This window comes from Xiphophorus hellerii, chromosome 7 (genome assembly GCF_003331165.1).
Source record: "Xiphophorus hellerii strain 12219 chromosome 7, Xiphophorus_hellerii-4.1, whole genome shotgun sequence".
NCBI classification, from domain to species: domain Eukaryota; kingdom Metazoa; phylum Chordata; class Actinopteri; order Cyprinodontiformes; family Poeciliidae; genus Xiphophorus; species Xiphophorus hellerii.
Window position 1 is genome coordinate 647,465 of NC_045678.1, and position 14,653 is coordinate 662,117.

General features: G+C 40.3%; 1 protein-coding gene and 1 long non-coding RNA gene across 5 annotated transcripts in view; both read right to left on the bottom strand.

The window, feature by feature from the left end:
- Positions 1 to 14,653, bottom strand: part of LOC116722767 (magnetosome-associated protein MamJ-like) — a 30,844-nt gene that overhangs the window by 14,572 nt on the left and 1,619 nt on the right. For all 4 annotated transcript variants that reach the window (XM_032567045.1, XM_032567042.1, XM_032567041.1 and 1 more), the window contains exon 3: positions 3,513 to 3,618. In XM_032567045.1, the coding sequence (XP_032422936.1) occupies positions 3,513 to 3,618 (106 nt within the window). The remainder of the gene's footprint in view (positions 1 to 3,512; positions 3,619 to 14,653) is intronic.
- LOC116722771 (uncharacterized) lies at positions 6,607 to 14,161 on the bottom strand. Its single transcript, XR_004339837.1, has 5 exons — positions 13,498 to 14,161; positions 7,876 to 7,996; positions 7,554 to 7,752; positions 7,337 to 7,443; positions 6,607 to 7,245 (listed from the first exon to the last, which is right to left on the bottom strand). It is a non-coding gene; the product is annotated as an uncharacterized LOC116722771 (long non-coding RNA).

The following is a 14,653-nucleotide window of genomic DNA, read 5'->3' on the forward strand; positions in this document are numbered from 1 at the left end:
GCAGTATAAATTACATTTTTAGCTATTGGAGTAACACTTAAGAAAAATGAATTTAATCATAGAATGTCATGAATATGTGTGTAGAGCTGCACTGATGGCAGTTTTCTAGCCGATCCCTGGTTACTGATCTTTAAAAAGCCTGACCTGCTGATTTTGATTTTGGCTGATATGAATTTTTTTTTTGTCTAAAATGTTGCTAAATATAGCAACAAAAAGTCGGTGAGTTGGCAACAGTGGGGTAAATATTGTTAACTGTAAACATGCGGACCTGACCTGGAGGAACCGGTCTGTCAGTAAAACCTCTCACTGCAGAGCAGAAGAGGACAGAGGCTGATTTTTAAATCTGCTGACGAAGATAAGATTATGGGATAAGATGGGCTTCATGTGTAAGTATCGGCTGATCATGATCCCCCAAAATTAAGGAAATCGGCGCACAGAAATCAACTGGTCGATAAATCAGTTGACCAATAAATGTATCCAATTATACATGTACATAATGTAAACAACACTGCCAGAGATGCAATAAGTTTATAGCAGGTGTGTGAATGACCTAATGATCAGACTGCTAATTGAATATACTGTATTATTGTATATTCATTTAGCCAGTCCATATTGTTAGCAGAACTAGAGGGCCCCAAAACCAAATTTTGCTTAGGGCCCCATGGAGGCTTGGGTCGGGCCTGCCACCAGTCCTCCTTCAGCCAGATTCCTGAAAGCAATTTATTGTGGAGGTGGATGCATCAGCTACTGGAGTAGAGACAGTTCTGTCCCAGCCTTCTGGCTCTGCACACAAGAAATATAGAAATAATATTTCTATATACACCTCTGGAGGTGGTAGCACCAGGTTACCACCTGATCCAGGACCATCATTTCATGTGCCAGACTCTCTCTGAAGCAAATTGGCTATTGAATTAGTACAGCAATGCCACCAAAAGAGTTGAACCTAGCTACAGAAGAGGTAGATGACATTAAAAAAAATCTCTTGACATATTGACAAAAGACAATACTGAACTTGGTGGAAGAGGTAAAAATATTGAGGATACAGAACACAGAAAAAGACCAAAGGATTGTGTCACTGGAAATCCGTGTTGCTTAGCTGGAGCAATATGCCAGACTGAATGACATCATAGTAACTGGATTCAAAATCAGACCACAGTCTTATGCACTGGCAGTGACAATAATGGATAAAGAGGTACCAAATAAGCAAGATGGTGAATCTCTTGAGCAACAAGTAACAGCTTTCCTGAACTCAAAAGGAATTACACTGGATTGATACCAAATTGAAGTCTGCCAACTGCTGCCACAAAGAAGCAAGATGGACAAACCAGCCATAATAATGCAATTTGTGAGTAGAAAACACAAGCTTGAACTATTGAAACAAGGTCAAAAGGTCAAAAGAAAGGTAGAGATGTGTACTTGAATGAACTGAAATCATGCTATTTGGGAATAGCAAGTCAAATAAAGAAATCAATATAAACACATATGGTGTAAAAATTGAAAGAGTAAGTGAATATAGATTTCTTGGGGTCATTGTTGATGATAAAATAACATGAAACCTCAAATTATATATACACACAGGTTAAACTGTCTACAAGTCTGTTTATTTTAAATAAAGCCTAATGTGTCCTAGAGGAAACAGCGCTCCATATTCTTTACTGTTCCCCTAGTCTTGCCTCATTTGAGTTATTGTGCAGTTATGGGGCAACAACTACAGAACTTCACTACAATCATTAATAACATTACAAAAATGAGTAATAAGAGTAATACTATTACTCTTATTACTTATACTCTTATTTGTATGATCCAAATAACCAACCAAATAAGGTTGGTTATTTGGATCACACAAACGCACTACTCATACATAGGATAGGAATTAATCCTGTAATCATGGGGCTGTTGCTACTATCCAGTAGCTCAGTGGTGCTCAAAGTGGGTCCTGGAGGGCCGGCATCCTGCATGCTTTAGTTCTCTCCCTGGTTTAACACCACTGGATCCAATGATGGCTCATTAGAGGCCTAAGAAGAACATTGACTTGCTGAAAAGGTTGTTATTACCACCAAGGAGAGAACTAAAACGTATAGGATGCTGGCCCTCCAGGACCAACTCTGGGCACCCCTGCAGTAGCTTGTGCCATTACCGTGTGTATGTGTGCAAATATTGGGTGAATGTAGTTTGCAAGTTTACTTGTTTTTTTTTTGTTTGTTTTTTTTTAACCAAAATTCAACTGCTTAAAGTTTTTCTTTCAAAAGTTATTGTCTGTGCAATCCACTGGATAATACAGCTTCCCCCTTCTCAACAACGATACCCGAAGTTAACTCCAAGCCTCTCGAAGTAGAACATCCTCCTCGTCTGAATGTATGGGACAAAGGAAAACAAGCTGTTCTTCACTGAGTTTGTCTTTCCATTAGTCGAATAGACTGGGTCTCTGGTCCTGTTTTCATGATCAATTCCTTGAAGGACTTTCTGAGGCTCGCTACTATTTACATACTTATCAAAAGTTGATTGACTGAAGTATTTAGTATCCACAAAATGAGGATGTCGATTGATCGCTTCCTGACAAACCCACTGGATTGATTGACAGGTGGTATCATGTCAATTGTTTCAGAAACTCCTGAGAACTCATGTAGGTTATTTGGGAAAATACATCTTTAGAAATGCAAACAGTACACAAAACAGTAAATTTAGCACTATTTCTTCCACTGAAATAGTGGAAGCAACAAAAAAAAAAGCAACAAGGGTTGTCTTTACATTTGCAGTAAACAGAAATGAAAGTGCCATTTGTAATACAGACAATAGAACTATGCATAAAATATTGCCTTTAAAGTTACATTAGGTAATTTTTATTAATCTTTGTTTTTTACATATTTAAAACTGTCACTGTGCCCTGACAGTACAATATGAGACAGAATCTGTAAAGAAAAGTAAATAAATAAATAAATCAAGCTTTTCAGCCACCTCCTAGTGCTATCTCCAGAAATACCCAGAACAGGTCAGAAATAACCCATCAGAGCCAATTACTTTAATAATATTTATCTTTTATGAGAAACAATTTAAACACAGGATGTTTCAGGGCTTCCAATGACCAGGTAACTTTCAATAACATGGAGATAAAGATAATAGAAGGTGAAAAGTTATTTGCATGTACCAGGATAACAAAAGCTGTTCAACAAAAGTATGCAGTCATTTGGTAAACAGCACTAACAGTCTAACTGTGGTTGTTAAACTCAAGGGGTGCCCAAAACTCCCTGAGCTATTGGGCCCCATTTTCTGTGGGGTCACCAGGTTCAAGGTTTCCAAAATAACATTGAACCTGATCAAACTGCAGAAAGACCTTGGGTTTCAGTTCACCCCTCTTTATTATTTCTTTTTTTATCTGGTCCAATTGTAGGATTTCTGTACCACTCAATGAAAATTATTAGATCAATGATTTTTGTGCCGCAGTTCAAATTTCATTTAAAAGATTAGAAAAGTAAAACATAACCTAACAGCAGAATTTGTTTTCTAAAACTTACCTTTGCTGGTCTTTTTTGATGAATTTTTGGATCCTGATGATTTTGTGCTAAAAGTCAAAGCTGTAGGTGCTCTGCTCAGTATATTCCAACTCTGAGTCTGCAAGCACTGGCAGCACAACACAAAAACAAGAGAAATGGTACAGAGTTTACTGCAATTGCAAATGGTTACAAAACTACAGGAATGCTTTTCTACACACTTCCACTTGTTTAAATCAAAGCAACATTAGTTTTGGTTTTGATTATGGAATAATAACATGATATAAAGCTCAAAAAGTAGATTTTAAATAATAATATCCTATACCAGAGAAAAGACATGAAAACCTGAGACTGAGTGTAATTAACCTACAGTTGAGGTCAAAATTAGTAGACCTATGAAATGTACATGTTTTGTCAAAAAAAAAGCAAAACTCAGTGATTCTTCAATACAGCTTTTCCAAACATCCTAGTTTTTATTTTAGATGGTTGGTTTACTTTGCATACAGAAACTCAATTCTTTCACAAAAACCAAAAACTACCAGGGTCAAAATTATTAGTCCCTTATTAACTGTCAATTGTGTACCGTTTTGGTTGGATAACAACATGCAATAAGGGCAGGACTACTTATATGATCGAAGGAATTCATGTCTGCAGGAATAGTTTTCACTTCACTGGGTTAAGTTCAAGAACTTGTTTTTAGAACATTATTTCAATATATAGCATGCCACTGGCAAACAGATCTAGGCCCGTACTGCTGCGGCTGTGCGGAGTGCAATATAATGGTGACAAGGCAGCGAACAGTCCTGTACCCATGCTGACTAACAGCATGTTGTACAGGGGTGGGCAACTCCAGGCCTCAGGGGCCGGTGTCCTGCAACTTTTAGATGTGTCTCTACTTCAACAAACCTGAATCAAATAAGGAGGTCATTAGCAGGACGCTGGAGAACTTAGGAGGTGATTCAGCTATTGGATTGAAGTGTATTGGACCAGGAAGACATCTAAGAGTTGCAGGACACTGGGATTGCCCACCCCTGATCTAGTAGCTTTAACACCAAGATAAAATAATTACGTATATTGGGCTTTCTTTGGGCTGAAAGAAAACATTGACTAACATGTTACATTATTAGTTTTCTTTTGCTTATTTTAGGGACTCCCAAGCTGTTACACAGCCAGCTGAAAAACCCTCCAGCATGTTTTAGGCGTGGTTTAATTCCACAAGAGCTCAAGGCTCACAGTTGACTCCACAACACAGCCTTGTCATCAGAGTTCCAGAGCACCAATGGACCAGCAGTGATTTGAAGTACACTGATAAAAATATTCTGCTCTACTTTAAAAAAATAAGTTAAATTGAGGAAATGCTTAACATTCAGGATATCCCCAGATGTTACTTCATTTCTGCTCAAGCAAACCTGCAAACCGAATAAAAAGTTTTGAACATTTGTATAGCTGATTTCTGTGTTGGAAAAACAAAATATACACTGATGATACCATGGCTTAAAACAATGCTGATGTAGGCAGAAAAAGTAAATTTGAGAATAACACTTAAGTTTCAGAATATTGTTTACCATGGAAAAGTCTAGAGACCAAAGACCTTAAAACTTACCTACTTAAATCACACAACATAACTTCACTTGTTTGCCATATAAAAACATTGATTTCTTCTTTAGGACATTGGTTTATATGTGACAGCAGGAATTGGCCAGCAAGACATTGCACGATGCATTGTGCCACCAGCAGCGGTAACTAATTAAACCACTCTTTTATTTGTCACAAAGATTTGTTTTAAGATGTTTAAGGTAAAAACGCAGACTCCAGAGCTTTGTCTATGCAGTCAGTTCATCAAGAATGAAGCTACTTTCAGAGCAGTAGAGCGCTTATTAGCTAGTTTTTAGACATTAAACTGCATCATAAGTGAGTTGTGTGCTCATTTTCATGACCGACAGGCTCTGACTGACGATTTGACCTTGCAAATAATTGTGTTTGTTTTACCGAAAAAAGTTAAACTATCACTGCTTTCCATGCCTGGTGAAAACCAGGCCTTGTTCTATGCTATTTGCTTTGTACAGTCTGGATTCTTGATTGTTGAGAAAAGATTGCTTCCTTGAGCCATGGCTTCTATTGAAGTTTTAAATTTTACACAATCACTAACATTTGTCCATGTTGTATGTAATGTGCCAGTTCAATGTTATGAAGCTTGCCAGAACTTTCCTGCACTATTAACAACCATGCTCCAGCGGTGGAGCATGCTAAGACAGCATGCTCCACTGCTAAGACAGGAGTACCAATATTTGCTAGCATGGTCAATATGAACTGAACGGCTTTGTTCAACTCCTCAGCTGAAATTGCTGCAACTAAAGGGAGAGTATGCTAACACAGAAAAGAAAATCAATGTCCTTGTTCACAATTTCTCCTTCTGTTCGCTGATTGGCCTGGTAGAAATGATGGAAGCCAATTCAGTGGGAGAAAGGCAAGCCCAGATGGAGTTGCAAAGAGAGATTTGAATAGAGTGGAATTTTATAGGAAGGCAATGGCCAGGCTATCCCTTTTTCTATGTGATGATTTTCTGCTCTCTGGTGCTGTCATTCATTTTTGTTTGTTCATATCATGCCACAATATTAAAGTTTAAACATAGTGTTTTTTGTTTTTAGAGAAAAACTACCCTGGTGAAAAACATATATACAAAGTATGTTAAATTTTAACATACATACATACATAGCATACTTTAAGTCAGATTAATCATGAGTATACTTCAAGTTCACTTAGAATTAGTTAACTTAAAGTGTGACATTTTGGAACAACTAATTTTGGGCTTAGTGTATTTTAATAGTATTTAAATTGTACTAAAGCACAATTTAAAGTGTACTAAGTGTACTTCAACAAACTTTTTTGGACAACTTAAGTTAAACTTAGTGTACTTTCAGTGTATTGCTTTTTATGTAATATAAACCTGCATGTTTAGTATATTTTGAGTGTACTATTTTTGTTATTCAATTACATTTAAAATATACTTAGAATGTATTTTAAGTATATCGGCATTACATATTTTATGCATTAGTAATGTGATTACAGTATGCTACAATTACACTTTTGTTTTATTATAATTGCTGATGAAGTACACTTTTTAGTTACTTAATGTATTTTATTATTCTGCTTTGCCACTTTGTACATTACATGCTTCATACACACTGCAGCACTGCAAACACATCAGGATCAATTACAACACACTTTACAGGTGAAACTAATTACATTGTGCTTTCAATATATTACCATTTTGGTAACACTTTGTTTGATGAGGTGTGCATAGGTCTGACATAACACTGTCATCCAACTTTTAAGGCAACTTCTCATTAGAAGTGTCATTATTTACCGAATAACACTTCATAACACCTATTAGTATGTTCCTAACAGGTGTTATGTTTATGACAGTATCATGTCAGTCTTATGCACACCCTGTCAAATAAAGTCTTCCACACATTTTTCAAGAATACATTGCCAATATGCTATCACAGAATTGTACAAATTGTCAATACATTTAAAGTTTACAGACAACATGCTTATGAAAATTAGCACAATAAAACAATAGATACACTTTAGAGGAAATGTGAAATATATTTCACCAAGGATAGAGTATTATTTTAATACAATGTCACAGTATTCCAGTATTACTCCAGACAAACTGACATTTCTCCGTCCTAAGAACAGTGAGGATCAACGACAGAAGATTCCTATTCACTGGACCACTGCGCTTTACAGAAACCTACGAAAAAGAACAATAGAGCAGTTAAACAGAGAAAGTTCTTGTATTTGAAAGAGTACAGAAAAACAGCAAAGAAAAAAGTAAGACTTACAATTTTAAGACGTTGTGGATTCGCTTATGTATGTGACATCATCAGAACTGATGATGATTGAGACCTGCTGCCTGGGGTGAAAAATCATTTCTGGGTGTCTTCTTTGCCTGTTTATGTTAGAAGTAGAAAAAAAACAGTCAGCAATCTCATAGAATCAGTTGATGTTGGCTTTAACTATGAAGCCGTTTTAAATGTGGACTTAAGGGAGATAAACTACCTTAAAAGCTTCTCATCCATGATCTGAACACGCTGATCCTTGCAGGATCAGTGTGGCTGGTCCTGCACACTGATCCCTCAGGACCCTCAACCTGAGGACCCTCAGCCACGATGAGGGGGGCTGGTGGTGCCCGTCTCCAGCAGTCATCAGATGAGAGGCGGGGTTCACCTTGGACAGGTCACCAGTCCATCACAGGGCCCTGAAAGTTAACAATGAATAAAATGTATGAAAGAGAAATGGTAGATTAACAAGAGGAATAAATTCTGTCCAATTATTTTAAAATCAAATCATGTTTATTAAGCACTTAGTGTTGGAAACACACCAGTTTTGCTGTTAAAAATGTAACCAGCTGCTCAGTAGAAAAAAAACAAAAATCCTTCCACCATGAAGACGATGTGGAGCTTCATCCTCAGAACTGGTTGGTGATCTGGTGGAGCCAGAGCCTGTTCTGAGACAGGAAAGTCTTTAGGCTTTCTAATTCTGACTTACAATAATTCTGACTTTTGACTGTTGTGTGAACTCCCAGCATTGTGATAAGTCTTAACTTAACTGGATGGGAGTCTGCTTGTAATTTGTTAATCAATTCTTCACTAACAAATGTGTTGTCACTTTGTGTGTCCAATAAAGTGTAAACTAACTGTTCTTTAGATGGACTCTCTGCAGTAGAAACCCATACAGGAACAATCATGGAGGTACTACCTGACTGACCCACCTCTGTGACACTCAGAGCTGTGGCTGCTGTAGAATCACTTTCTGTGATGTTTGTGGAGCTCTCAGCTATTTCATTTGCCTTGTGATTCTCATTATACAGACAGGTGGGGTGTCGTCCCTAAAGCTTCGGCACTTTGACAACTGATGCCTTTCATCTTTACAGAACATACAAGTGACCTTTAACCTTGTGCCATTTAACATTGTTTCATCTGCATGTATTGTAGCATGTGTTGTTAAGACTTGAGTTGTAGATCGGCTTGATTTAATCTCCTTTGCGTATCTATTTTCTGAAGAAGAGCTGCATGAATGGAGGGCATATGAAGAAGTCATAGGATTGCATGCTACTTCCACCTCAAGTGCCATAAACTCAGCAAAATCTTTGAAGGAGGGAAAATCTTTACCTTCCAAGAGAGCAACTGTGACTTAACGATTCCACCGTGTTGCAAGCCATTCTGGAACCTATTGCAGCAACTTTTGGTTTTCCTCACAGTCACTTAAAATCTCCAAGCTCTTTACCTATGATGTTGCTTAGAGACAGGTTGTGAGAAAATCAGAAAATGCTCATAAACCTTCTGCATCTTTTGAATGAATTATTGGCCATTTTGTCTCTAAATGCCTTCTGAACAATAAAAGGCTGACTGTAGAGCTAGTCAAGCCTCTTCATTGCATCTCTGTATGCATCTTCATCACTGTGATAAAATATGCCCTCAAGACATTCAAGAGCAGGACCAGTGATGTACCTTTTTAGTAGATGCAGATTATCAGGAGGAGATATACTTTTGCAGTCCACCAGTGAGACAAATGAAGCCTTCCATTCAATATAGGTGATGGGATCTCCGCTCAACACCATGGGCACAGGCACTGGGATTCTGTTTACAGCTATGCTGTATTGGATAGCTTTAGCCAGCTGGGATATGTCTGTGAGAAGCGATGGAGCAGCAACTTGAGGGTGTGATTGTTGTAGAGGATTGTTTGCAGGAACTGATGCACATTGTTGCCAGAGTGGTTGATATGGACCTGTAGAATCCACTGGAACTGGTTGTGCAAAGCTCTGGTTTATAACAGAAGTCCTATTGTTCTGTATCATCAACTGATTTTCCATGTCAACTTTTAATTCCTTGTCATAAATCTCTAACCTTGCACGTGCAGCTTCCCTTTCCTTTTCTGCTCGTAAGCGCTCTAGTTCAGACCTTTGTTCATCCAGTTCCCTCCTGTGTTTCTCCTCCATTTCTCTTATCCTTTTCCTCTGATTGATTTCCTCTTGAGTGATTTTATAATCACGGTAAAACAGGTATTGTAGACCAAGATGGCGGCGCGTGAACAACGCGAGGCTCAGCGTCTCTCCAGAATCTGCTCTTTAGTGGTTTTTTTATCTATTCATTATTGGACTTTTTTTTTCAGAATTGCACAGTGTTGCTGCGCTACAGCAGACATGAACTTCTGGACATTTGGAGCTACAATTTTGATTCTATGATCGCTCATCTCCGACTCATCCCAGAGATCTCCAGAACACCAGAGGCTGCTCACTTCTCCCGGCCGGGTGGAAGTGTACGCAGGCCACGACGAGAACGTAAACAAAGGCGGGGCAAGCGTGGAGGGGTGCAAGCTAGGCTAAAGCTAACACCACACCGGCTCCCTTTACCCAGCATTTTCCTTCCCAATGTCCGTTCTCTGGCTAATAAAATGGACGAGTTACGACTATCCATCACGAGTGACAGACGGATTATGGACTCAAATGTCATGTTTTTCACCGAAACATGGCTAAACAACAGCTGCACGGACAATGCTATCCAGCCAAGTGGACGCCACACACACCGAGTCGACAGGACAGCAGATGACTCCGGCAAGACCAGAGGCGGAGGTTTGTGCATTTATATTAACAAAGCTTGGTGCACAGACTCTGCTACTACCGAGAGTCACTGCTCACAGAATGTGGAGTTTTTAATGGTCAAATGCAGACCTTATTACCTCCCAAGGGAATTCATCTCGATCATCCTCACTGCCGTGTACACCCCCCCGGATGCTAATGCCAAGCTAGCCATGAAAGAACTCTATGCGGCTATTAGCAAACACCAAACCAAATACCCCGAGGCTGCTTTTATTGTTGCGGGTGATTTCAATCACTCCAACTTGAAGACAGTTCTTCCCAGATTCCACCAACATGTCTCCTGCCACACCAGAGGAGACAAGACCCTGGACCATGTCTACTCCAATCTGGCTGGAGCCTACAATGTGACACCCCTCCCCAACATCAGACAATCAGACCATCTCTCCCTGTTCCTCACACCTCGGTACTTACCACTCATCCAACGTGTGAAACCTACCGTGAGGACAGTAAAGGTGTGGCCAGAGGGCTCAGACGCTGTGCTCCAGGACTGGTTCAGGAATACAGATTGGACTATTTTCCACCATACAGACTTGGATCAGTACGCCTCATCTGTACTGAACCATATTTCCACCACCATAGAACGTGTCACCACCTGCAAACGCATTACCATGTACCCCAACCAGAAACCCTGGATGAACCGAGACGTTCGTCTCCTGCTGAAGGCCCGCAACATTGCCTTCAGGTCAGGGGATGCACAGACTTACAGTGCAGCCAGGGCTGAGCTGAAGAAGGGAATCAAGAAGGATAAACACCACTACAAAAGGAAGGTGGAGGATCATATTTCTAACGCCAACCCCCGACGTATGTGGTAAGGCCTTCAGATTCTCACAGACTACAAGAACCCCAATACCACCCCCGCTTCTACTGATGTCTCCTTCCTCAACAAACTTAACAACTTCTATGCTTGTTTTGAGAGAGGGAATACCACAACTGCAACCAAAACAGCTACCACCCCAGGCCAACAGCCACTGACTTTCCTCCCCACTGACGTAGGAGCGGCTCTGAGCAGGATTAAATCCCACAAGGCTGCGGGTCCTGATGGCATACCTGGACGTGTCCTCAGAACGTGCTCTGGGGAGCTGGCAGGAGTGCTGACGGACATCTTCAACCTGTCCCTGGCCCGCGCTGTGGTACCGACCTGCTTCAAGTCTAGCTCCATCGTCCCAATCCCCAAGAATCCCAACCCAACCAGACTCAATAACTACCGCCCGGTAGCCCTTACCCCCATCATTACCAAGTGCTTGGAGCGGCTGGTCCTAGCACACCTCAGATCCTGTCTCCCCCCCACACTAGACCCCCACTAATTTGCATACAGGCAGAACAGGAGCACAGAGGATGCAGTCTCTATAGCGCTGCACTCTGTCCTTTCTTACCTGGACAGTAAGAACACTTACGCCAGACTGCTGTTCTTAGATTTTAGTTCAGCATTCAACACTGTCATCCCATCACAACTCATTACCAAACTCACAGACCTCGGCATCAGTCCACTCATGTGTAACTGGTTGCTCGACTTCCTGACCAGTCGACCTCAACATGTCCGGCTGGACAACCACTTCTCATCCACCATCATCATAAACACCGGAGTGCCACAAGGCTGTGTGATGAGTCCCTTCCTCTACTCCCTCTTCACCTACGACTGCAGACCTGTCCATGGCTCTAACGCCATCATCACGTTTGCAGACGACACCACGGTGATCGGCCTCATCAGAGATAATGACGAGGCCGCTTACAAGGAGGAGGTAGACCGTCTGGCTGAGTGGTGCGACAAAAACAACCTGCAGCTGAACACCGAGAAGACCAAGGAGCTTATCGTGGACTTCAGGAGGAACGCTGACCCACATCCACCCATCCACATTAAGGGGACAGTGGTGGAGCGTGTGGACACCTTTAAGTTCCTGGGAGTCCACATCTCCGAGGACCTGACATGGACGACCAGCTGCTCCAAACTCATTAAGAAGGCGCATCAGCGCCTTTTCTTCATGAGGACCCTGAGGAAGAACCACCTGTCCTCAGAGATCCTCACGAACTTCTACCGCTGCACCATCGAGAGCATCCTCACCAACTGTATTACAGCTTGGTACGGGAACTGCTCTGTCTCTGACTGGCAGGCGCTGCAGAGGGTGGTGAAAACTGCCCAGTATATTGCCGGGGCACCGCTCCCTGCCATCAAGGACATCTACAGGAAGCGGTGTTTGAAAAGGGCCGGGAAAATCACAAAGGACTCCACTCACCCAGCACACACACTCTTTTCCCTCTTGCCCTCTGGGAGGCGTTACAGAAGCCTACGGACCAGAACCACCAGGCACCGGAACAGCTTCTTTCCCACAGCTGTCACGCTTTTGAACACCTCCTGACATAAAACATAAACTATAAGGACTGTACTCCCCTATCCTCTCATACAACAATAACACATGGACTATCCTCACACACACACACACATCACAGACTGTTTTCTTCACACACACATACAACCTGTAAATTTTATCTGCCATTATTTATCTATAATCCATTCCCTAACATTCTTGTATATTCTGTATAATCTGTGCATATAGCTCCCATATTTATATTTATACACAATATCTATATCTCTTTGCTATAACCCGTTATAGTCCATACATACATAGTCTTGTACATCTGTAAATAAATATTTATATCTCGTAGAGCACTTCTGGATAGATGCAAACTACATCTCGTTGCTTGTACTTGTGACAGTGCAATGACAATAAAGTTGAATTCAATTCAATTCAATTCAACTATACTGAACTTCCATTGCAGCTAGTTCTGCAGCTGCATCAATTCTTTTGGCTATGATGCTTGCTTCAGTATGGTGACTTGTCTGTGATACAGTACCAAATATGGATTTGGCATGTTCATAGGTTAAGAGCTGATGGAGGCGCTGCCTTTTTCTATCTGCATCAAATTCATCTATCGTTGTTAAATGCTCAGAAATTATTTTCATAATGTTCTTTGTCACTGATTCGCATGAATCCATTTTGCGCCTTATGACTTGGGCAGGTGCTTCACGCTCTCTCAGCTTGTTGTAGATTTTTGTCATGTCGTTTACAGTCTTTTCAATATTAGCCATTTCTGCTAGCTGTAAATCCAAAAAATCACGTTTTAGATCTTCTCTGTACGATCTGACCTGGCCTTTCCAATGTTCATAAATGGTTAGCAGCTTCTTCTTTTATTTTGTTCATCCGTTTGAAGTAAGAGCATTTTTTCCGTGGGTACACTAAGCCGTTCCGTTCGTCTCAGTAATGTTTTATTAATTATTTTGTCCGTTTCTTGTTCCTTTTCAATTTGTTTTTCCATATATTTTCCATTATGTTAATAAACGTTACCGACCGTTGCTGCAGCTCGTTGCTCCGTGCCGTTTCTTGAGCTCGCTCCTAATGCCGAAGGCGAAACTCTTCTCCCGGAAGTAAAGCTCTTACTCCTGGAGGTCTAAGCTCTTACTACAGCAGACGCCCCTTCAAATGAAGGATTTGGCTTTACTGATGAACAGGTTTAATGGGAGTGAACCCTTAGTTTCACCGTAAGAGCTGTAGCACAAACACAAACACAAAAAGATAAGACACAAAACACGCTCTTAGAACCATAATGTTTGAAAACTGAAAACAACGTTCACTACTATCAATATCAATCGATTCAAAGACTATATCGTATTTGATTACAATAAACCAAAAATCCCAATCCCAATTGATCAATATTAGAAATATCCTATTTACAAAATAAACGTACCTTGTGCCTTCATCAAAGGGTCCGCTAATAAGATACATTTATAACACTATTGCAACTTATCTTCCGTTCTTTCTGTTGCCAAGCAGCCGCTGCACAACATAAACAGCGGTAGTTCTCTCATCAATATAAAAGCATTAATTCAAAAGTCAACTAACAAAAAGGCAATAAGCGCAAAAAGGGGCATATAACAAATAAGTTGGGGCTATTTACAGTAATAATCATAAAAGTCACAATAAAATTTATAAATTATTTCTGAAACCAACGTAAGTTTGTTTATATATGTACTGCACTATTTATAATTAATCGAAGACAATTAGCATTTTGAAGCAAACTTACCACCAACTAGCAACACGTTAGCAGACTTCGTCCCTTCGGGCTCCTTTGGTGACACATATTTCACTTCCATCCGGTTCTTGTCTAGTTGTGTTGTCGTTTAACTCGGAGTATGATGTCACCAGCTTGAATTTACCAAAACTACTTATCATCAAGGCCCTCTCTACTTTTAAGGCAATATTATGCGAGTAAAAATGGCAAATTTGAACAGCGTCTGTTATCTTCTCTGGCTTCATGGCTTTTCTTCTCTTTATGGCGTTTTTCAAAAAAACTGAAAGTGTGCAATACCTCCACCATCTGGTCTGGAGTGTGAACAGGAGCTAATGCCGTTCAATAACAGATCTTACATCACACATCTGAAAATAGATTGGGTAAAGTCAGCTTCCGTGTTTTAGTTAAAAAACTGAAAACAACAGATTATATTTAG